The following is a 25,114-nucleotide window of genomic DNA, read 5'->3' on the forward strand; positions in this document are numbered from 1 at the left end:
GTTCAATCCATAATGGATCCAACACAGTCGCAAGAGTCCAGTCCAAAGCGGATCCAACACAGCAGCGAGAGTCCCGTTCACAGCGGAGCCAGCAGGAAACCATCCCAAGCGGAGGCAGATCAGCAGCGCAGAGATGTCCCCAGCCGATACACAGGCGAGCAGTACATGGCCACCGGATCGGACCGGACCCCCTCCACAAGGGAGAGTGGGACATAGGAGAAAAAGAAAAGAAACGGCAGATCAACTGGTCTAAAAAGGGAGTCTATTTAAAGGCTAGAGTATACAAATGAGTTTTAAGGTGAGACTTAAATGCTTCTACTGAGGTGGCATCTCGAACTTTTACCGGGAGGGCATTCCAGAGTACTGGAGCCCGAAATGAAAACGCTCTATAGGCCACAGACTTTTTTTGGGCTCTAGGAATCACTAATAAGCCGGAGTCTTTTGAACGCAGATTTCTTGCCGGGACATATGGTAAAAATACAATCGGCAAGATAGGCTGGAGCTAGACCGTGTAGTATTTTATACGTAAGTAGTAAAACCTTAAAGTCACATCTTAAGTGCACAGGAAGCCAGTGCAGGTGAGCCAGTACAGGCGTAATGTGATCAAACTTTCTTGTTCTTGTCAAAAGTCTAGCAGCCGCATTTTGTACCAACTGTAATCTTTTAATGCTAGACATGGGGAGACCCGAAAATAGTACGTTACAATAATCGAGACGAGACGTAACAAACGCATGGATAATGATCTCAGCGTCTTTAGTGGACAGAATGGAGCGAATTTTAGCGATATTACGGAGATGAAAGAAGGCCGTTTTAGTAACGCGTTTAATGTGTGCCTCAAAGGAGAGAGTTGGGTCGAAGATAACACCCAGATTCTTTACCGTGTCGTCTTTGACATGCATGTTTCTTTTTTACGCAGCAAAAATTGTCCATTACCTGCAATCTTCACACAAAGAATTGGAACTTTTCATCTCCTGACTTACATAATTACAGTAAGATGAATGAAACAGCCTCTTAAGCATTTCTCTTGACTCTTGACAGTCAGCCATCATACATACTAATTCCATCATCCCGTCTCGATTGGATAAGACGTCTAAAACGCATCCGCCCTAAATGTTGGATCAAATTCAGCGGTGAATATTTGACACACTTCAAGTTGATTGCACGTGGGAGTCTATGCTGCTCCATCAGGCATAGCGTGACTGGATGACCTCATGGGACTGGTGAGTCCCTGATGTTATTGCACTGTTCTAAAAACACCTTCAGGGTACATCACCAAGCAGGTGAAAGAGAACACTGTCACCTGCATGGAGTTTGCAACAAACTCTGACAATTGCAAGCCAACTATTAAGAAGTCAGTAGTGACAAAAACGTATTAAACCTCCTGGGAACCAATGTCATCAATCAATCAATCAATGTTTACTTATGTAGCCCTAAATCACTAGTGTCTCAAAGGGCTGCACAAACCACCACGACATCCTCGGTAGGCCCACATAAGGGCAAGGAAAACTCACACCCAGTGGGACGTCGGTGACCATGATGTCTATGTCCTCGTTTTGGTTTTTTTGTCAGAGTTACAAAACAAACTTAAATGTCCACTGCAGTGGTTCTTACACTGAAAAAAATAACTCCTAAGATTTACTTGAAAAAATTATTGTATTTGCACGCAATTAAAATTTAATGCTGCAGTATCAAGTAACACTCACTTGCCAGTATCAAGGAAATTCTACTTACCATAGAACATAAGAGTTGTGAAGATATTAAGTAACAGTTACTTAATTACGTCCAAGTTTTAAGTTATATTTATTGAAACAAATTAAGTAAAGTCTACTTGTTTTTCATCGGCAGGAACATAATTTTACTCAAATTTTTTAGTAAATTTTATGTACCGTATTTCCTTGAATAGCCGCCAGGGCGCTAATTAATTTAAAACCTCTTCTCACACCTCCGCTTATCAATGGCATGCAGTAAAAATTTGAGTGTGGTAAAACATTTTTAATAATTATTCTGTGGCCGCAGTCCAGTGGTTGGGTACCACTGCTCTACAACATTTTTATCGCGCCTACTTTTACACCATGCTGTCTGCGTATCGGAAGGACGCATGCGTTTCGAGGCTTCTCATACTTGCTCAACAGTCATACCTTTTACACTGACGGTTGTGATATAAACATCTTTAACATTCTTACTAATATGCGCCACACTCTGTGAACCCACACCAAACACATTTCTGGAGAACATCGACTCTGTAACACGTTATAAACGCAAGATAAGAATTAACCCACAATGCCACCTTGCAGTGCTCTGTGAAGTGATCTTAACGGCCGGAGCAGAGCCATTCGGCCTGAGCCTTTTGTGCTGTGCGCATGCGCCGTCGTGCATGCGTTTCAAAACACTAGATTTTCAGAGTAAAGTTTATGTAATATTTTTAGGTTTATGTACGTACAACTATTAAACATTTAAATGGTATGAGGAAACATAAGTAAAACTTACTCTTCCCCCATAATTAATGTATTACGTTAATAAAATGTTTAATTTTACTTAAGAAACTCTAGTTCAGGGGCGCTCACACTTTTTCTGCAAGCGAGCTACTTTTCAATTGACCAAGTCGAGGAGATCTACCTCATTCCTATTTATAATTTATATGTATTTATTTATGAAAGAGACATTTTTGTTAACACGTTAATGGTGTTTAATGATAATACAAGCATGTTTAACACACATAGATTCCTTTCTTTCATGAAGACAAGAATATAAGTTGGTGTATTTGATTCTGATGACTTGCATTGATTGGAATTAGACAGTGGTGCTGATAACGTCCGCATTTTCAAATGGAGGAAAAAAAAGTCCTCCTTTCTGTCCAATACCACATGAAAGGGGTTGGATTTGGCATCTCATTTGTCCAACTTGCATACTCGTTTTTAAACACTTTGTTATGAGAGTAGCATATGTGTGTGTGGCCCTTTAATGTCTGGCAGCAGGTGAGTGACGTCAGTGAGTGTGCGGGTGGGCAAGCAAGTGAGAAAGCGGTCGCTGAGGGCCGGGGAGAAATACATTGGCATCAAACTCCGTAGCTTGCTAGCTTGTGCACGCTAGCTTTCTGAGACTCTTATTTTGTTAGCACAGGCAGGATGAAACAGGTCTTTTATGGTGAAGACAGGAACTGTGCAGTCGGTCTTTAGAGTTTTGACAGTAGGTACGGAGTCTCTAGAAATAAAATGTGTTTCTCTGCGTCCGCCCTGTTAGTGATTTTTTTCTTAAATATGAGCTCGCAGCAGCCAGCGTCATCTCACAAGATCCTCGGGTGCCGAGAATGTCAAACAACTGACGAAAGTGAAGTCTTGGTATGATTGATAATTGCTCATTTTTATGTCTATTTTTTAATGCCTGGCTTGAGATCGACTGACACACCCTCCGAGATCGACCAGTCGATCGCGATCCACGTAATGGGCACCCCTGCTCTAGTTCTTACTGAATGTTAAAAATATTAGGTATAAATTATGACAGCGGCGTCTTCAGTAATGCGGACGTTGTATCGATCCGTTGTGGTGAAGAAGGAGCTGAGCCGGAAGGCAAAGCTCTCAATTTACCGGTCGATCTACGTTCCCATCCTCAACTATGGTCATGAGCTTTGGGTCATGACCGAAAGGATAAGATCACGGGTACAAGCGGCCGAAATGAGTTTCCTCCGCCGGGTGGCGGGGCTCTCCCTTAGAGATAGGGTGAGAAGCTCTGCCATCTGGGAGGAACTCAAAGTAAAGCCGCTGCTCCTCCACATCGAGAGGAGCCAGATGAGGTGGTTCAGGCATCTGGTCAGGATGCCACCCGAACGCCTCCCTAGGGAGGTGTTTAGGGCACGTCCAGCTGGTAGGAGGCCACGGGGAAGACCCAGGACACGTTGGGAAGATTATGTCTCCCGGCTGGCCTGGGAACGCCTCGGGATCCCCCGGGAAGAGCTAGACGAAGTGTCTGGAGAGAGGGAAGTCTGGGCTTCCCTGCTTAGGCTGCTGCCCCCGCGACCCGACCTCGGATAAGCGGAAGATGATGGATGGATGGATGGAAATTATGACAGTTACTCTAGTAGAGTTTACAGCACCAAAAAGTCACTTTTTTCAGTGTAGGAGGATGTTGGGGTTACAAAAGGGGCACACAGTTTCACATACATTAAGTAGACCAGTGGTTGTCAACCTTTTTTCAGTGATGTACCCCCTGTGAACATCTTTTTTTTAATTCAAGTATACCACCTAATCAGAGCAAAACATTTTTGGTTGGAAAAAAAAGATAAAGAAGTAAAATACAGCACTATGTCATCAGTTTCTGATTCATTAAATTGTATAACAGTGCAAAATATTACTCATTTGTAGTGGTCTTTCTTGAACTATTTGGAAAAAAAAAGATATAAAAATAACTAAAAACTTGTTGAAAAATAAACAAGTGATTCAATTATAAATAAAGATTTCTACACATAGAAGTAATGATCAACTTAAAGTGCCCCTTTGGGGATTGTAATAGAGATCCATTTGGATTCCTCAACTTAATTCTAAACATTTCTTCACAATAAAATAAATCTTTAAAATCAGTATTTATGGAACATGTCCACAAAAAATCCAGCTGTCAACACATTGTTGCATTTCTTTTCACAATTTATGAACTTACATTCATATTTTGCTGACGTATTATTCAATAAATATGTTTATAAAGGATTTTTGAATTGTTGCTATTTTTAGATTTTTCTTTTTTTTTTTTTTTTAAATCTCACGTACCCCTTGGCATACCTTCCAATACCCCCAGGAGTACGCGCACCCCCATCTTAGAACCACACTCTCCCGTCCAAAGGCAAAACCTAGTAACTCACTTCTAGCTGATTCTGAGAAAACAAAGGAAAACAAATCTATCTTGATGCTGTCTTACAAAGATCTACAAAGTCATCACACGTATAGATGTTTTCTTGAGCTTTCATTTTCTTGCCGATTGAGCCATGGATTGAATCTGCTCTCATGAACGTGTGTGCCCTTTCTCCGGATATTTTATTACAATCTCGGGTGGGCCCCATTCTGCGTTTGCACATTGGGCAAGAGCCGTGTACAGCGTCCAGTTTTTATTTCGACCTCCACAGTTATCTGCCCAAAAGAGTATGCAAGGGGAAGAATCAAGAACAATACATTTAATGAAGGTGCTTGCAACGTCCTGGGCCAATCTTCCAAATATCCCCTCGTGCCATAATATCACATATTCAGGTTGACCGTCGGCCCCCATTCGTGCAAATGTCTCATTAAAGACAATAAGGCGACGGACAAAGAAGCTCCGATTGGTCCCTTGAGATACTAGGTTTTTCTGTTGTATCTACGCGGTTATGTGGCAGTTGCTAGGTCCTGCCATGCCCGTAACAGCTTACTTACAATATCGCACACACTAATGTAAAGCATATCACCTAGGAACTCCAAAATTATTATCAGCTCAGTTTTGACCAAAATTGAGTTACTGGGTTTTGCCTTTGGACGGGAGCACCGAAGTAGACTGTATTTGGCGTGTTGTAAGAGATTTGGGGTCCTGGGAAGAAAATACCCCTTTGGCTAATGTTCTTCTATTCTCAGGGGCCTCTAGAATCGTTTCTACCCCCTTACGGTGCCCATGCTGTATATGCATACACACAACAAAGATAAGCAACATTTATCATCTTCCGACAGTAAAGAAATAACTCTTGAGGGTAAAATCAAACAACAGTGACAGCCCAAAGTAAACCGTGCAGCACTGTGATAGAACATTCCGCGGAAACCGTTCCATTCCAGGAAGATAGGCAACAGTAAATCTGCCCGGTAACAGAAGAACTATGGCTGAGTACGTGCATGCATGTCAACAAAGACAGGTCAAATATGCATGTGCTAATTTGAGACATGTCGCCCCCCCCCAAACATAGGCAGAGAATGGGAAACATGCTCCATTTGTGGCGGTGACTACAGCTCACATTTAGTCGTATCTGAAAGCAGCTCGCAGGCAGCAGGAAAAGAGCAGAAACGTGTCCGCGATGTGCACACATTGAAGGACAGATATGGAGGAAAAGTGGGGACGGGCGGGTGTAAAATCTCGATAAAGCCTCAAGACACAATCATTTACAGAACCTATCACTTTTACCTATAAGAAAACTGGAGGTGACATGGCAGAGGACACAGCAGTAACTATACTACACACGGGAAGTTTGATAAAATGTTTGTTTTTATTGATATTTCAAATGAAAGTACATGAATTGTGCATTTCGGACGTTCTAGCGTGCGGAGGTTAAATCCATAAAAATACACAGAGGCTGAGTGAGCTACTGACACAGAAAACCTCGCAATTTGCTCGGCAGGATATCTCTTCATATTTACCAAAAGAAGTGGTTGTCTTTCCTTTACAACAACACTAGAGTAGCCTGTTTGATCTTTACAATAGTGAATGAATGCAGTCCCAGCATATAATAATAATAATAATAATAATAATAATAATAATAATAATAACAACAATAATTGCACTGTCTGCCTGTTTGCACAATGGAAGAATATAATCAGAGAGAGATATGGAAGATCTCTGACAGGAAACTGTATAAATATTGGCTTTACCTCAGTTTGGCTAGTATTGATTAGGTCTCCTATGGGTGATACATAACCCGATGTAGGAGGAAGTGGTAAGGTGTCAGTGGTTGGCATGATTATGGAAAGGTAATGGATAACCCTAGAAAAAAAACTGGAACACTCCTCCCTGCAGAGCGCGTATGTATTTTTACCTGAATCCTACAACTGCATTAGAGATGGTTCAGCCAAATAGCCCTTCGTAAAAATGATAATAGTCGGACGGCTGGAAGATAGTGCTTCATATGATCAAGGCCAAAGTCAAGACGGATAGAAAGTAGTGATCGTTGATGTAACACTTATGCCTCTGAATTACGTTAGTTAAGACCCTGTAGTGACGTTTGATCCCAACAACCCACATGAACAAGACTCCCCTTAGGACACCGTGCACAATTATGAACTTTAATTGAGGACTGGACATGTTACCCCCGCCATCAGTACTAAAGTGGCTTCAAAACATAGTGGATCGACTAAAACGGATGTGTCACTCCCGTAATTCACGTTATCGGTCACGAGTATGTACCTATTTCTGTGACATGACATGCCCACAAGATTCAGACTGTTAAAATATTAATTTGAAGTAACTACGGCAGATGAACAAGGGAAGGAAAAAAAAGACATTATTTTTTGGTACAAAGCATCTACAAAAACAAGCCTTACAGCTCCAATTGGAAAACAGAGATCATACAAAATAAATCTGTCAGTTGAGCATCAGTGCTGCGCATATTATTTGGACCAATTTTTCAAATATATTTTATAACAAAATAAATAATGCCTTTATACAGTGCCCTTATTTGTATTTTCAACAAACAAACAAAAAAAGCTTGGCGGCTCATTACGCAAGATACAGCTCAGACTAAAGGAAATAACATCCCTGGAAACTAATTATATATCTATATATATATTTATACATATACATATATATCTATGTTCATATATATATATAGATAGATATATTCAAGTATTTGTTTTCAGGCAAAAGCATGTGAATACTACTGATATACATTAAAAATAAATGTTAGTTGACATTATTGCTGTTTTTTTCCCTTTGAATCAGAATATCTGTGCCTTTCTTTAAAAAAAACGGTAAAGTAACACATCAGAACGTTACCATGAAAAATGCCTAACATGAAAAAACAGGAATGTCATGGTACCAGAAAAGACGGGGTTTTCCTTTTTTTTTTTTTTTTTTTCCATTGAAATTGATATGAAAAGAACAAAAACAAAAACAAAATCCTTATCAATTATCCCACTTGTCCATGCTAGGTTTACTTCCTGTCGGAGCAGTCCACAAAGCCACGGTAAACAGGAAATAGTACTGTCCAAATCCGGGCAGTCCACGGTGTCCCATATTTATGTTCCCTGTGTCCATCTGCCTCGGAGGGGGGGGGACACAGGGGGGTGGGGAGGGGCAGGGATAGGGTCTCGAGTCCCCCTTGCCACGTGTGACAAGCCAGTGATGAGCAGCCGCTTGCATTTCCTGTGAGCCTTGATGCCGTCAGAGCCCCCATAGTTTCTCAGTGACACATCCCCCTTACATTGCCACTGCCAGGAGCCCCCTCATATCCTTTTTTCCCACCCCCCCCCTTATTTTTCTTTTAAAAGTCTCACTTTCCTTAAAACGGAAAGTTATAATAAATTCATTCAAAGGAGAGAAATAAAAAACAGGAAGAAAAAAAAAACAAACAAACGTGCTTTTCAATCTCTTCTTGAAGTCCTTTCCCGGAGCTAGCACCATGACATATTTTTTTTTTTTTTTTTTTTGAAGCTACACGTTCATTGTTCATAAAAAAATAGTGCCATTTATTTTTCTTTACTTTGACGTAATCCGTGGCAATGTGCAATTTCTGCAGACTCTTTTCTGCATTTTGTTTGTGATCAAAAGGTGCTGGAACAGGAATCTAATTTTACAAAATAATTCCTTACAGTGTGGAAGTCCCTTTATAGGTAGAGGTGCAAACTAAAAAAAAAAAATTAAAAAAAAGCTAAAAAAAAATACATGGAATGGATTCTGTCATGCAAACTTCTTCACTTTTGAGTTGTTTTCCACAGGGACAAAAAAAAAAAAAAAAAAAAAAACATTCCGCTGGGTGTCCTCTTGACACTTGCACGCCACACACATCTCTTTCATCTCCTTTTTTCTCTCTTCCATTTACTCTTTTGCTTACGGGTCCACCTGAATGGAATTCGGCCGAATTGTTCACGTTTGTGTTTGTGCCTTTTGTGTCGGTGACTGAAAGAGCTAGCCAAAAAAAAAAAAAAAAAAAAAAAAGTTCAGACGGGAAGAATGTGAAGGCATGTTTGTGTTCCGGAGGAGGGTGATGGGGTTTGAGGCGGGCGGGGGGGGGGGGGGGGTATTAGAAAGGGGGCCAGGGGTCAAGAAAAAAGTGGAGGAGAATCAGGCGGGGGTGGGGGGGGCTGGTGGGCTCGGACAGGGCAGGGGAGGTCAAAGAGGACTGCCACAGAAATGACGTCAGAGACAAAGCTATAATCCCCTAGGCTTTTTTTTTTTTTTGTGTGTGTGTGTCCTTCCAAACTCTGTGCAAAGGGCTGGCAGCGGGCTCATTTGTGGCTGACGTAGTTGTTCGTGGTGAGCGAGACGGGCGGCAGTTTGCTGGGCAGGCTGATCAGGGGCCTGTGGAAGGCCGTGTCCTCCTGGGCTCTCATCTTCTCCGCCTGCCTCCGGAACTTTTTGGCTCTCAGGATGGCAGGGACACCCCTCCGCAGCCGCTGGGCCGCCTTCTTCTGCCACAGCTCGTATTTGGAATACTTCACGGGCACATGCGGCTTCCTCTGGGGGACTTCCTATTGTGGCGTGCAGGCAACAAAACAAACAAAAAAAAAAAAGAAAAGAAGGAAAGATGGAGTTCATTAGGGGTGATATGCTTATTTTGTTCAGTCATTATCTGGCTAATCAAATGGGAATCTAATGTCATGCGCGGAGAGTCATAACAGGCTCGGCTCGCCTCCAAACGCTTCTTGTTTTGCTTTCCTCGATTCAGAGAAGCTGTCAACAAGTGCTTAGTTCTGCCTCTTTAACATATTGTGAAAAGGAAGGGTGGGCGCTGGCCTCGTATACATATGACCAGCATGCCGGCGCCCACTCAACGACCTGCTAAACTACTGAACGGCGGCAGATTGAATGACAATACAAACATGGTAAACTGTTTTGCTGAGTACTACTGAATGAGGAAAAAGTAGGAACGGTAGCAAGAGGGCGGGGGGGGGGGGGGAGATTGGAATTTATGCGCCCGTAGCCAGTGCTTCCATGTGAATGGCTTGTTTTGGTCCTGCCACTTGAAGAGTGTTTATCCCCCTTCATTCACTTCAATGGCTTAACAACAGCTGGCCCCTCAGAGCAGCCTGTACCCATCAACTCTCCCTGCCTGGACACACCAGGGACATGTCCAAACTAATTCCCTATACCGGCTTCTCCTTTCGCAGACTTTAAAGGGGTCATATTATGATTTTTTTGTTTTGTTTTCCCCCATTTGAAACACTTTTGTGGTAGTTCTTCGGTCAAGATTTTGCATAGATCATATCTTACGGTCTTCAAGACACTTTCTAACTGTCGTCAGAATGAGCCGTTTTGTGGGTGGTCTTATTTACGTCATTCAGGTTGTAGTTTTTAGCGTTTCCATATAGTCTGCTGCAGGGGTCACCAACACGGTGCCCGCGGGCACCAGGTAGCCCGTAAGGACCAGATGAGTAGCCCGCTAGCCTGTTCTAAAAATGGCTTAAATAGCAAAACTTACTAGTGAGCTGCCTCTATTTTTTTAATTTTATGTATTTACTAGCAAGCTGGTCTCGCTTTGCTTGACATTTTTAATTCTAAGAGAGACAAAACTCAAATAGAATTTCAAAATCCAAGAAAAGATTTTAAAGACTTGGTCTTCACTTGTTTAAATAAATTAATTTATTTTTTTCCTTTGCTTCTTATAACTTTCAGAAAGACAATTTTAGAGGAAAAAATACAACCTTAAAAATGATTTTAGGATTTTTAAACATATATACCTTTTTACCTTTTCAATTCCTTCCTCTTCTTTCCTGACAATTTAAATCAACGTTCAAGTATTTTTTGTTTTTTTATTGTAAAGAATAATGAATACATTTTAATTTAATTCTTCAATTTAGCTTCTGTTTTTTCGACAAAGAATATTTGTGAAATATTTCTTCAAACTTATTATGATTAAAATAAAATAAAAATATTCTGGCAAATCTACAAAATCTGTAGAATCAAATTTGAATCGTATTTCAAAATCTTTTGATTTTCTTTTAGAATTTTTGTTCTGGAAAATATAGAACAAATATTGAATTGTCTTTTAGAAAAATGGTTTGGTCCAATTTGTTATATATTCTAACAAAGTGCAGATGGGATTTTAACCTATTTAAAACATGTCATCAAAATTCTAAAATTAATCTTAATCAGGAAAAATTACTAATGATGTTCCATGAATTCTTTTTTTAATATTTTCAAAAAGATTCGAATTAGCTAGTTTTTCTCTTCATTTTTTTCGGTTGAATTTTAAAGAGTCGAAATTGAAGATAAACTATGTTTCAAAATTTAATTTCATTTTTTTCCTGTTTTCTCGCCTTTTAAACCGTACAATTAAGTGTTTTTTTTCATCATTTATTCTCTACAAAAAACCTTCCGTAAAATGAAAAAAAAATGTACAACGGAATGACAGACAGAAATACCCATTTTTTATATATATAGATTTAGTTATTAAAGGTAAAATGAGCAAATTGGCTATTTCTGGCAATTTATTTAAGTGTGTATCAAACTGGTAGCCCTTCGCATTAATCAGTACCCAAGAAGTAGCTCTTGGTTTCAAAAAGGTTGGTGACCCCTGGTCTATTGACAGATATACCGTATTTCCTTGTGCCTGCCTTGAATTACTGCCGGGTCAAACTCTCTTCCCAAAATAATTAGCGCATGCTTAGTATTACCGCCTGGTCAAACTCGTGACGTCACGAGTGACACTTCCCCTGTCATCATTTTCAAAATGGAAGAGGCTGATTTCAATACCGGTAATTTGAAATCGCATAAAGGGAAGAAGATTAAGAGCTATTCAGTAGGATTTAAGGTCCAAGCTTACATCACACTCAAATTTTTACTGCATACCTTTGGTAAGAGCCGGAGTGAGAAGAGGTTTTAAAATAATTAGCGCATGCTTACTTTTTCCGCATGCCTTTGGTAAGCGCAGGAGTGAGGAGAGGTTTTAAATTATTAGCATCCCGGCGGCAATTCAAGGAAATACGGTATGTTTGAACTATACACTAGTTGGTATTAGAAATGGCAACAGCGGAGGATGCATGTGCATGTACGAGCCAGTCTGCCCCACACTAAGAAGGCAGCGCAAAAGAAGGATCTTATTGACTACAGCGCTTCGGGTAAAACTTTACCATATATGGAGCTAACCGCTGACATCATCAATGGGAATAACTTCACCAATGGGGAAAATTCCAATCGGCTCGTTTGGCAAGACTGTTTTATAAATATCTCTGACATTTTCAGAACTTATCCAGATCCCAAATACATTTTACATATATTATATATTAGTCTTCAAGCCACTTTCTAGCTGTCTCCTCAGAATGCTCCGTTTTGTGGGTGGTCTTGATTAAGTGCGTCTTTCTGTCATTGATAATGCAGTTTTTAGCGTTTCCATATAGAGTCTAGTGAATAAGTTTGAACTATACACTACTTGGTATTAGAAATGGCAACAGCGGACGATGCATGTGCATGTACGAGCCAGTCTGCCCCACACTAAGAAGGTAGCGCAAAAGAAGAATCTTATTGACTACAGAGCTTCGGGTAAAACTTTACCATATATGGAGCTATCCACTGACGTCAACAATGGGGAAAAACTTCACAAATTCCAAACAGCTCGTTTGGCAAGATTGTTTTATAAATATCTCTGACATTTGCAGAACTTATCCGGATCCCAAATATATTTTGCATAGATTATATATTCCAGTCTTCACGCCACTTTCTAACTATCACCTTAGAATGCGCTGTTTGGTGGGTGGTCTTATTCAAGTGCTTCTCTACGTCATTAATGTTGCGGTTTTTAGCGTTTCCATATAGAGTTTACTAACAGATATAAGTTTGAACTATACACTACTTGGTATTACAAATGGCAACAGTGGAGGATACATGTGCATGTACGAGCCAGTCTGCCCCACACTAAAAAGGTAGTGAAAAAGAATGATCTTATTGGCTATGGTGTTGGACGACAATGGCGCTTTGGGTGAAACTTTACCATGTATGGAGCTATCCACTGGCATCATCAATGGGAAAAACTTCACAAATGGGGAAAACTCAAATCGGCTCGTTTGGCAAGGTTTTTTGTAAATATCTCTGACATTTTCAGAACTTATCCAGATACCAAATACATTTTGCGTGGATTATATATTACAGTCTTTAAGCCACTTTGTAGCTGTGTCCTCGGTATGCGTCGTTTTGTGGGTGGTCTTATTTACGCCATTCACGTTGTAGTTTTTAGCATTTCCATATAAAGTCTACTGACAGATACAAGTTCGAACTATGGTATTGGACAGCGGAGGATGGATCTGCATGCACGAACCAGTCTGTCCCGCACTAAGAAGATAGCGAAAAAGACGGATCTTATTGAATACAGTGTTGGACTACAATGGGGCTTCGGGTAAAACTTTACCATATGTGGAGCTATCCACCAACATCATCAATGGGGAAAACTCCAATCGACACTTTTGGCAAGATTTTTTGTAAATATCTCTGACATTTTCCGAACTTATCCAGATACCAAATACATTTTGCGTGAATTATATATTACAGTCTTCAAGCCACATTCTAACTGTTTCCTCGGTATGCGTCTTTTTCTGGGTGGTCTTATTTACGCCATTCACGTTGTAGTTTTTAACATTTCCATATAAAGTCTACTGACAGATACAAGTTCGAACTCTACACTACTTGGTATTGGACAGCGGAGGATGGATCTGCATGCACGAACCAGTCTGTCCCGCACTAAGAAGTTAGAGAAAAAGAAGGATCTTATTGACAGCAGCGTCGGACTACAATGGCGGGCTCGCGCAAAAATCTTTGGGTAAAACTTTACCATATATGCAGCTAACCGCCAACATCATCAATGGGAAAAACTTCACAAAGGGGGTAAACTCCAATCGGCTTGTTATGGCAAGATTGTTTTATAAATATCAAATTTTCAGAACTTATGCAGATCCTAAATACGCAAAAACAAGTACCAAAATGTAAGAAAAGTTAGTTTTGTATGATAGGTTCCCCTTAAGGGGGCGTAACCCCCCCCCCTACCCCCATTACAATTGCAATATTACACTATTTGTGGGGAGAGGCTTTGACACTGACACACGAGCATGAAGGGGATTGTAAAAGGGTTGGGAACGGAGCCAGCTCTCTTGACTCTTGAGTGAGTTCGGTCAGGTGTTTTTTTTTTTTAAACGCGAGCCAGATTCTGAGAGCATGACTAATAACCTAAAACACTCGGAACACACTGTTTTTGTCACGGACCAGCAATGTGTGAGTATGTCCTTTCTCGAGCACAGTGTCTGGACTATTTCCATGACGGTCAGCACTTTGTTGTCTATCAAGATGAACATTTTGTCAATGGGGGCCATGACTAGGATTTCACCGGTTCCCATGCCGCTGTGTTGCTGCGGGTGTGGCGTACCTGTTTTAATGGAGGCATCACCGGAATGACCTGTAGAGATGTGGCCGACACGTCTCTTTCTGACTTGGCGGGTTTGGCGCAGTACTGCTCCAGAAGTTTGAGGTCACAGCTACGGAAACAACACTCCTCCACTATCCCACGGTTCTGGGTGCGCCTGTTGTTCCCCCGGCTGGTGGGCCTACCTGGGGAGATTTCGAGGAGAGGCATGGTGAGGTTTTATAGATGCAGAGAACACAACAGAAATGAATCTAGGTTGTTTTTGCAGGATTACAATCACAGAGGCGGGCGCAAAGAGGATAAAAGGAAATCTATGACCAACCGCGACAAATCTTTTTGTTTGGATAAGATAATCTGGCGAGGGCTAACACATGGAAACACTATGCAGCCATAGTCCCGTAGGTGAGCGAATACATAAAATGGAAATTCCTCCTGACCTTGTCCTTTGTCAAGTCAGCAGAGATTACTGGGACGAGGAGGGGCAAGGGAGAGGTAGAGAAAACAGCCCGCAGGGGACCAGGCGCAAGAGTGTGTGAGCTGGGTTGAAACAGAGGAGGTGAATGCAAATCAAAAGAGGAATAGAGTAATGACGGGTGAGAGAGAGAGAGAGAGAGAGAGAGAGAGAGAAAAGCGCAGAGGAAGAATAAGGTGAAAGAGGGGGAAGCGGCGTGTTTTGAATGTTCCGCAAAGGGAACGCCATTCACCATCAATAAAGGGCTTGTTTGAAGTCCGGCGGCCCAATACAATGTTGGGGAAATCTCACGAGACGCGAGGCTAGGTTTGATTGCAGGAAGGGAAAGAAGAGGAGACAGGATCTAAATTGGATAACGATGTGTAAACGGGGGGAAAAGGCACGTACAAAGACATTTCTTGTCAGTCCGTCAAAGGTGAATTTTTTTTTTCTTATTCCAATATTTTAGGATGTGTGTCACAGCAACTAATCCACTTGGGGATTAAGAAGCCACAGAATGCTTAGTTCAGGGGTAGGGAACCTATGGTTCTGGAGCCAGATGTGGCTCGTTTGATGACCGCGTCTGGCTCGCAGATAAATCTTAGCTGACATGAATTGATTTACGTGGACCCCAACTTAAACAAGTTGAAAAACTCATTCGGGTGTTACCATTCAGTGGTCAATTGTACGGAATATGTACTGTACTGTGCAATCTACTAATACAAGTTTCAATCAATCAATCAAAGCATTGCTTAACACCATAAGTAATTAATAATAATAATTTAAAAAAACGTTCAAAATATAAAACATTGTCATGCATTCGAATCCATCCATTTTTTTCTACCGCTCCTGTTCAAGAAGTTGCATTAATGGTAAGAAGTATTTAGTTTATTATTGGTTAGCTTCAGAATAACTATAAAAATTTAAAACAAAGAATAAGACTTACTATACTCTAAAGATGTTGGTCTTACTTAAAAATGCACGTATTTAGCTCGGTTGGTAGAGTGGCCATGTCTGCAACTTGAGGGTTCCAGGTTCGATCCCCGCCTCCGCCACCCTAACCACTGCCGTTGTGTCCTTGGGCAAGACACTTTACCCAGCTGCTCCCAGTGCCACCCACACTGGTTTAAATGTAACTTAGATATTGGGTTTCTCTGAGTCACTAGAAAAAAGCGCTATATAAATATAATTCACTTCATTTAATTGTATTCAGTGTTAAAAAATATATTGGTAACACTGAAGCATATTCTAAGGCAGTGGTTCTTAACCTTGTTGGAGGTACCGAACCCCGTTAGTTTCATATGCGCATTCATAGAACCCTTCTTAGTGAAAAATAAAATGTTTTTTTTTCAAATTCAAGACAAAGTTATGTATTTTTGGTAACACTTTAGTATGGAGAACATATTCTAAGTAACAAAGACTTAATTTAGAGGTTTTTGGACACTAGAGGAACATATTCTAAGTAACAAAGACTTAATTTAGAGTTATTTAGTTGGGTTAGGGCTAGAAGGTTAGGGTTATAATGAGGCCATGTCGAATAAGGCATTAAAAAGTACTTAATGATGACTGGTTAAAGGCCAATAAGTTACTAATTTGCATGTTAATGAGCCACTAATTAATGCTGAATATGTCCCCCATACTAAAGTGTTACCATGTTTTTTTTACTGGTGCACAAAATGAACCGTGCATGACCATCTCCTTGTTCAAAGAACTAAACCAACACAGTGCATGAACTCACAACAAATTACACACCTGCAGATCAGAGTGACTTCTGCTGTTTTATTGACACGATGAGTCGGGTTTGTTTGGACCACCGCCGAACCCCCGAGGCCGACTCACCGAACCCCTAGGGTTCGATCGAACCCAGGTTAAGAACCACTGTTCTAAGCAACAAAGATTTGACTAAGAGTTATTTGGACACTAGGGAAACACATTGTAAGTAAAAAAGACTTAATTCGGAGTTAATTGGTTAGGGTTGTTGTATAATGAGGCCATTTGATTGATTGATTGATACTTTTATTAGTAGATTGCACAGTTCAGTACATATTCCGTACAATTGACCACTAAATAGTAACACCCGAATAAGTTTTTCAACTTGTTTAAGTCGGGGTCCATGTTAATCAATTCATGCAGGATAAGTACTAAATAATGACTAATTAAGAGCCAATATGTTACTAATTTGCATGTTAATAAGCCACTAATTAATGCTGAATATGTTCCCCATACTAAAGTGTTACCATGTTTTTTTACTGGTGCACAAAATGAACCGTGCATGACCATCACCTTGTTCAAAGAACTAAACCAACACAATGCATAAACTCACAACAAAATGCACACCTGCAGATCAGTGTGACTTCTGCTGTTTTATTGAGACGATGAGACGGGTTTGTTTAGTCCACCGCCGAACCCCCGAGGCCGACTCACCGAACCCCTAGGGTTTGATCGAACCCAGGTTAAGAACCACTGTTCTAAGCAACAAAGACTTGATTAAGAGTTATTTGGACACAAGGGAAACACATTGTAAGTAAAAAAGACTTAATTTGGAGTTAAATGGTTAGGGTTGTTGTATAATGAGGCCATTTGATTGATTGATTGATACTTGTATTAGTAGATTGCACAGTACAGTACATCCATCCATCCATCCATTTTCTACCGCTTATTCCCTTGTGGCGCCTATCTCAGCTACAATCGGGCTCGGGATCTTTCTGTGTGGAGTTTGCATGTTCTCCCCGTGAATGCGTGGGTTCCCTCCCGGTACTCCGGCTTCCTCCCACTTCCAAAGACATGCACCTGGGGATAGGTTGATTGGCAACACTAAATTGGCCCTAGTGTGTGAATGTGAGTGTGAATGTTGTCTGTCTATCTGTGTTGGCTCTGCGATGAGGTGGCGACTTGTCCAGGGTCTACCCTGCCTTCCGCCCGATTGTAGCTGAGTACAGTACATATTCCGTACAAATGACCACTAAATGGTAACACCCGAATAAGTTTTTCAACTTTTTTAAGTCGGGGGTCCACATTAATCAAGTCATGCAGGATAAGTACTAAATAATGACTAATTAAGAGCCAATATGTTACTAATTTGCATGTTAATAAGCAACTAATTAATGCTGAATATGTTCCCTCCGGGTACTCCGGCTTCCTCCCACTTCCAAAGACATGCACCTGGGGATAAGTTGATTGGCAACACTAAATTGGCCCTAGTGTGTGAATGTGAGTGTGAATGTTGTCTGTCTATTTGTGTTGGCCCTGCGATGAGGTGGCGACTTGTCCAGGGTGTACCCCACCTTCCGCCCGATTGTAGCTGAGATAGGCGCCAGCGCCCCCCGTGACCCCGAAAGGGAATAAGCGGTAGAAAATGGATGGATGGATGGATGGATGTTCCCCATACTAAAGTGTTGCCAAAATATTATATGGCTCTCATGGAAATCCATTTTAAAATATTTGACCAAAAAAAAAAGGTTCCCGACCCCCATGAAAGGGGGAAAAAAACGGCTAGTGAACATTAATGTGGCGACTGCACGCCTTATGGGTGTTATTGCTTTACTGGTAAACAAGCAGCCTATTGTGTTGCGTGGCCCCGGCCTTTCATATGCAATGAGAGGTATCCAGGTCCTGCGCGCATCGATACCACACTTGAGACGCAGCCGTATCGTTCCTCGGCGGCGTGCGTGTAGTATCACCCATGCAAAAAAAAAAAAAAAAAAAAGACAATTCCGCAGCGCTTTTTTTTTTTTTTTTCTTTTTTTTTACGCGCAGCCAAACTTACTGAAATAGAAGCCTCTGTCTTCGCAGACGAACTGCAGCGCGTCCACCAGCTCTCCCCCACAAAGCGTCTCCGCCGAGGTCATCTCCACCACGTAGAGACTCAGCGTCAGTGCAAAGAGCAGCGCACGGCTGGACGAAGACATCTTCTTGACCTGCAAACACACACATACTGTATAAACTCACAGCCCACTCCATTTTTTTTTGTGCATCTGGGTTATTATTTGGATATTTTTTTCAGAAACAAATGCACAACTTTTGATGTCTAGACAGGACCTTTTTTTTTTTTTTTTTTTTTTACCTCTTGCACAACATGCCAGAATTTGCAAGAGAGGCTGTTCGATATCAGAAAAAAGCAAGACTCAGCACTTACCCCCCCCCCCCTCCTCCTTGCTCACTATTGCGCTCAATGACCCTCGCCTACCGCCCCCTATCTGCCGGCAAATAAGACCAGCTGTTTGCTGCAAGCCCTGCACCTTCCACAACCCCAAATTCCTCTACTTATAATAAGAAACATCACCAGAATTTGCAATTAAATGTCCATTCAATCCAAATTACACTCGTGCTTTTTCATGCATTTTTATACTTGTTTATTTTTTATTTTTTCCCCAAAAAAAAAGCAAAATTCAACATGCATAAATCATCTTGTTCTTACCTTCATCCTGGCGGTCTGCGTTTCCCTGCAGGTGTGGCAAAGTGAGTTGGATCGCAGGGTGTCCATGTCAGTCGGGCAGTATAGTCACAAAATGGGAAGGAAAAAAATACCACAAAAAAAAAAAAACGAAACAAAACAAAAAAAAAAAAAAAGCTGGCCTTACTTGGTGCTTTTGGGTGTGCTTGCAGGTGAGTTAGTTTCCCAGTATGTTAGTTAGGTGATGTGTGAAAGAAAGGCTGTCCCAGAGACCGAGGAGACAGGCTAAAACTTCTCAGGGAGAAGTATTATATACCAAAACACGCCCACTTTACGCACGCACACACACACGCACACACATACACACGCACACACACACACTCCACCCCCTCGCTCCTCCTCTCCTCCTTTTTAACCACACGGTTCAAAAAAAAAAAAAAAATGCCTTACACAAAAGTGCACAAAGGAGTCTCCAAAAATATATTTTCGAACAAGCATCCCAATTTAACGCACGAACTAATCCATCTTTATTTCACTGGAGAGTGGAAAAACGCTGCGGTGACGTCATCAGAATGTCACCGGGAGGTGATGTGCAGCCTCCAGCAGGAGGAGAGGGATGCCTCCTCTCCACGGGGAGGACAACTAAGGAGAGATAAGACAAACATAAATAAAAATTAAAAAAAACACCCCAGTGTGACTGACATAATAGGGACAGTCAATTAATTAAATCCAAGATTAAAAAGGACTGAAATGACGTCACTCCGTAAAATGCGAACAAATGGAAATAAATACCAAAAAAACTTTGTACCCCTTATATAAGCGTGCCTCGTACAGCAGGTGAGGATGTGTGCATCCCGTCCAAGGCTCCGATGCCGTCATCCTCACACTGACATCTAGAGGTGAAGTGCTGGTAGGCTCCAGCAGCAAGGTTGGTACAGTTCTGCAGGGCCAGGCGCCTTAGTACTGTTCGACACTACCCTCTTGTGGCCAGAATATTTAGTGCATGGGGTACATGCAGTAAAACAGGGGTTCTCCACCTTTTTTCAGTGACATACTTGCCAACCTTTAGACCTCCGATTTCGGGAGGTGGGGGAAAGGGGGCACTCTCTAAAGTAGATGTTATTGTCACATATGCATGATTGATTGATTGAAACTTTTATTAGTAGATTGCACAGTTCAGTACATTTTCCGTACAATTGACCACTAAATGGTAACACCGCAATAAGTTTTTCAACTTGTTTAAGTCGGGGTCCACGTTAATCAATTTATGGTACAAATATATACTATCAGCATAATACAGTCATCACACAAGTTAATCATCATAGTATGTACATTGAATTATGTACATCAGTGGTTCTCAAATGGGGGTACTTGAAGGTATGCCAAGGGGTACGTGAGATTTTTTTTAAATATTCTAAAAATAGAAACAATTCAAAAGTCCTTTATAAATATATTTATCGAATAACACTTCAACAAAATATGAATGCAAGTTCATAAACTGTGAAAAGAAATGCAACAATGTAATATTCAGTTTTGACAGCTAGATTTTTTTGTGGACATGTTCCATAAATATTGATGTTAAAGATTTCTTTTTTGTTAGGAAATGTTTACAATTAAGTTCATGAATCCAGATGGATCTCTATTACAATCCCCAAAGAGAGCACTTTAAGTTGTAAAAATCTTTATTTATAATTGAATCACTTGTTTATTTTTCAACAAGTTTTTAGTTATTTTTATATCTTTTTTTTCCAAATAGTTCAAGAAAGACCACTATAAATGAGCAATATTTTGCACTGTTATACAGTTTAATAAATCAGAAACTGATGACATAGTGCTGTATTTTACTTCTTTATCTCTTTTTTTCAACCAAAAATGCTTTGCTCTGATTAGGGGGTACTTGAATTAAAAAAATGTTCACAGGGGGTACATCACTGAAAAAAGGTTGAGAACCACTGATGTACATTATTTACAATCCGGGGGGTGGGATGAGGAGCTTTGGTTGATATCAGTATTTCAGTCATCAACAATTGCATCAACAGAGAAATGTGGACATTGAAACAGTGTAGGTCTTACTTAGTAGGATATGTACAGCCAGCAGAGAACATAGTGAGTTCAGATAGCATAAGAGCAAGTAACCACATTAGAAGTACATTTGATTATTGGAGGAGGGTATTAGTAAAGGGTTGAAGTTGCCTGTAGATGGGTTTTTTTAGAGCGGTTTTGAAGAAATATAGAGATGCACTTACTTTTACAACTTGATGTGACATAGAAAGAGAATGGTCAATAAACAAAAACATATAAATGATAAATGATAAATGGGTTGTACTTGTACAGCGCTTTTCTACCTTCAAGGTACTCAAAGCGCTTTGACACTACTTCCACATTTACCCATTCACACACACATTCACACACTGATGGAGGGAGCTTAGTAGGATACGTACAGCGAGCAGAGAACATAGTGAGTTCAGATAGCATAAGAACAAGTATATACATTAGAAATACATTCGATTATTTACATTAGGTTATTTATGATCCGGGGAGATGGGATGTGAATGTAGGAGGATTAGTAAAGGGTTGAAGTTGCCTGGAGGTGTTGTGCTGCTGCATGTACAGTAGATGGCAGTATTTTCCTGTTTAAGAGTGTCACATGCTGTTTACGGCAGACGAACTGCCTTACGGTAGAGTGTTAGACGTAAACGTGACTGCTGTTGTTGTGTGTGGTCACTGCGCTGGGAGGACGTTAATGAAACTGCCTAACAATAAACCCACATAAAAAACCAAGAACTCGCCCTCGATCGTTCTACAGTTATAACGTCATTGGGCAGACACGCTCTCAGACACGTCACTCAGGTGGCCTCCAGCTCCGGCTGAATTTCGGGACATTTTCGGGAGAAAGTTTGTCCCAGGAGGTTTTCGGGAAAGGCGCTGAATTTCGGGAGTCTCCCGGAAAATCTGGGAGGGTTGGCAAGTATGCCCTGTGAACATATTTTTTAATTCAAATACCCCCTAATCAGAGCAAAGCATCTTTGGTTGAAAAAAAAGAGATAAAGAAGTAAAATGCAGCACTGTCATCAGTTTCTGATTTGTTGAATTGTATAACAGTGCAAAAATATTGCTCATTTGTAGTGGTCTTTTTTTAACTATTTGGGAAAAGAAAGATATAAAAATAATTAAAACTTGTTGAAAAATAAACAAGTGATTCAATTATAAATAAAGATTTCAAGTTACACATACAAGTAATCAACTTAAAGGCCTACTGAAATGAGATTTTCTTATTCAAACGGGGATAGCAGGTCCATTCTATGTGTCATACTTGATCATTTCGCGATATTGCCATATTTTTGCTGAAAGGATTTAGTATAGAACATCGACGATAAAGTTCGCAACTTTTGGTCGCTAATAAAAAAGCTTTGCCTGTACCAGAAGTCACAGACGATGACGTCACATCCTCACATGGTTTTTAATGGGAGCCTCCAGCAGCAAGAGCTATTTGGACCGAGAAAACAACAATTTCCCCATTAATTTGAGCGAGAATGAAAGATTTGTGGATGATGATATTGATAGCGGACTATAAAAAAATAAAAAATAAAATAAAAAGCGACGGCTCCGGGCGGCGGCAGTGTGAGCGTTTCAGATGTATTCAAACACATTTACTAGGATAATTCTGGTAGATCCTTTATCTGATTATTGTTTTAATAGTGTTTTAGTGAGATTGTAAAGGAGGGGCGGTATAGCTCGGTTGGTAAAGCGGCTGTGCCAGCAACTTGAGGGTTGCAGGTTCGATCCCCGCTTCCGCCATCCTAGTCACTGCCATTGTGTCCTTGGGCAAGGCACTTTACCCACCTGCTCCCAGTGCCACCCACACTGGTTTAAAGGTAAAAAAAAAAATAGATATTGGGTTTCACTATGTAAAGCACTTTGAGTCACTAGAGAAAAAGCGCTATATAAATATAATTAACTAACAACTAACTTAACTAAAGACATACCACGAGGTCGGATGGCTGCGGTGAACACGCAGTGTCTCAGAGAGAAGCCAAGGAGCCAAGCTCACAGCTGCCTTTTAAACAGCTACAGCAGGAGGACGAATACTCGAATGATGTCTCCGGTAAGATACATATCACAATTTTCCCATCCAAAAACATGCTGGTTGACGTGGAGAAACATGTTCGCTTGACCGCTCTGTGTTAAAAACAAAGAAACACTGGCTGTGTCTTGGTGCTAAAGAAAGCTGCAATACACCGCTTTCGACCAACAGCGTTGTTCTTTATAGTCTCCATTATTAATTGAACAAATTGCAAAAGATTTAGCAACACAGATGTCCAAATTACTGTGTAATTATGCGATGGAAAGAGACGACTTTTAGCCGTAAGTGGTGCTGAGCTACTGTTTCCTGACAGTCCGTGACGTCACGCGCACACGTTATCATTCCGCGACGTTTTCAACAGGATACCTCGCGAGAAATTTAAAATTGTAATTTAGTAAACTAAAAAGGCCGTATTGGCATGTGTTGCAATGTTAATATTTCATCATTGATATATAAACTATCAGACTGCTTGGTCGGTAGTAGTGGGTTTCAGTAGGCCTTTAAAGTGCCCTCTTTGGGGATTGTAATAGAGATCCATTTGGATTAATGTGTAAGACTTGCGTGGCATAGCGATGCCGGATTCGTTCTTCAGAGGATGTGTCGAGCAAGAACACAGCGTAAGGTAAGAAATAAGGAATTATTAAACTAATAAACCTGGCTAGAACCAAAACACTGGAGCTAAGCAGAAAAGGCAAACAAAAGGAGCTAGCATGGGAGCTAGGGAAATAAACAGGCACACTAATTTGTGGGGCGGCATAGCTCGGTTGGTAGAGTGGCCGTGCCAGCAACTCAAAGGGTTGCAGGTTCGATTCCCGCTTCCGCCATCCTAGTCACTGCCGTTGTGTCCTTGGGCAAGACACTTTACCCACCTGCTCCCAGTGCCACCCACACTGGTTTAAATGTAACTTAGATATTGGGTTTCACTGTGTAAAGCGCTTTGAGTCACTAGAGAAAAGCGCTATATAAATATAATTCACTTCACTTCACTAACACTTTGCACACAGGCACGGAAAGGGATAACAAAACAATTAGCATGAGAGCTAGGAATAAACAAAAACGCAGCGCGAGAGCTAGCGAGTATAACCATAGAAAGCAAGTTGTCATCTGTTGCGTGAAAGCAAATTAGGAACCGACCAGAAGAACGAAAAGGGGCAGGCTTAAATAAGGCAGTAATCAGTGGAAACAGGTGTGCGTAGAAAGCAAGGGGCAGGTGAACTAAAGAGCTACCATGGTGACAGAACAAAACAGGAACTACTGTAAGGACGTCAAACAACAGAGTGTGATACCAAAATGGAACAAAAACAAGAATATGGAATGATCCGGGCATCGGATCATAACATCATCAACTTAATTCTAAACATTTCTTCCCAAAAAAAGAAATCTTTAACATCAATATTTATGGAACATGTCCACAACAAATCTAGTTGTCAACACTGAATATTGCATTGTTGTATTTTTTTTTCCACAGGTTATGAACTTACATTCATATTTTGTTGAAGTATTATTCAATAAATATGTTTATAAAGGATTTTTGAATTGTAGCTATTTTTAGAATATTTAAAAAAAAATCTCACGTACCTCTTGGCATACCTTCAAGTACCCCCAGGGGTACGCGTACCCCCATTTGAGAACCACTGCAGTAAAACAAAGAAATCCAGATTTTACAGGGGTGTCAAACTATTTTTTTTTATTTTTTTTTACGGTAGGGCCACACTTATAACTGTGTATATATAGTCGTGGTCAAAAGTTTACATACACTTGTAAAGAACATAATGTCATGGCTGTCTTGAGTTTACAATCATTTCTACAACTCTTATTTTTTGTGATCGAGTGATTGGAAAACATACTTGGTCACAAAAGAACATTCATGAAGTTTGGTTCTTTTATGAATTCATTACGGGTCTA

At 40.7% G+C, this 25,114-nt stretch overlaps 1 protein-coding gene across 1 annotated transcript; it reads right to left on the reverse strand.

The window, feature by feature from the left end:
- Positions 1–6,189: 6,189 nt before the first annotated feature.
- On the reverse strand, positions 6,190–19,397 carry igf2b (insulin-like growth factor 2b). Its single transcript, XM_061917740.1, has 4 exons — positions 19,150–19,397; positions 18,499–18,649; positions 14,285–14,466; positions 6,190–9,404 (listed from the first exon to the last, which is right to left on the reverse strand). Exons 1-4 carry the CDS (start codon positions 19,213–19,215, stop codon positions 9,162–9,164), a joined length of 642 nt encoding a protein of 213 aa, XP_061773724.1. The 5' UTR covers positions 19,216–19,397; the 3' UTR covers positions 6,190–9,161.
- Positions 19,398–25,114: the final 5,717 nt, after the last annotated feature.

This window comes from Nerophis ophidion, linkage group LG12, assembly GCF_033978795.1.
Source record: "Nerophis ophidion isolate RoL-2023_Sa linkage group LG12, RoL_Noph_v1.0, whole genome shotgun sequence".
Classification (NCBI taxonomy): Eukaryota; Metazoa; Chordata; class Actinopteri; order Syngnathiformes; family Syngnathidae; genus Nerophis; species Nerophis ophidion.

What these genes read in the sequence shown, in the direction of transcription:
- igf2b (XM_061917740.1), bottom strand. Translation starts at nt 19,215, where the DNA reads ATGGACACCCTGCGATCCAACTCACTTTGCCACACCTGCAGGGAAACG. An exon ending in AGACAGAGGCTTCTATTTCA is followed by an intron (nt 14,467 to 18,498) that starts GTAAGTTTGGCT and finishes AAATCTCCCCAG; the next exon opens with GTAGGCCCACCAGCCGGGGG. An exon ending in TGATGCCTCCATTAAAACAG is followed by an intron (nt 9,405 to 14,284) that starts GTACGCCACACC and finishes ACGCCACAATAG; the next exon opens with GAAGTCCCCCAGAGGAAGCC.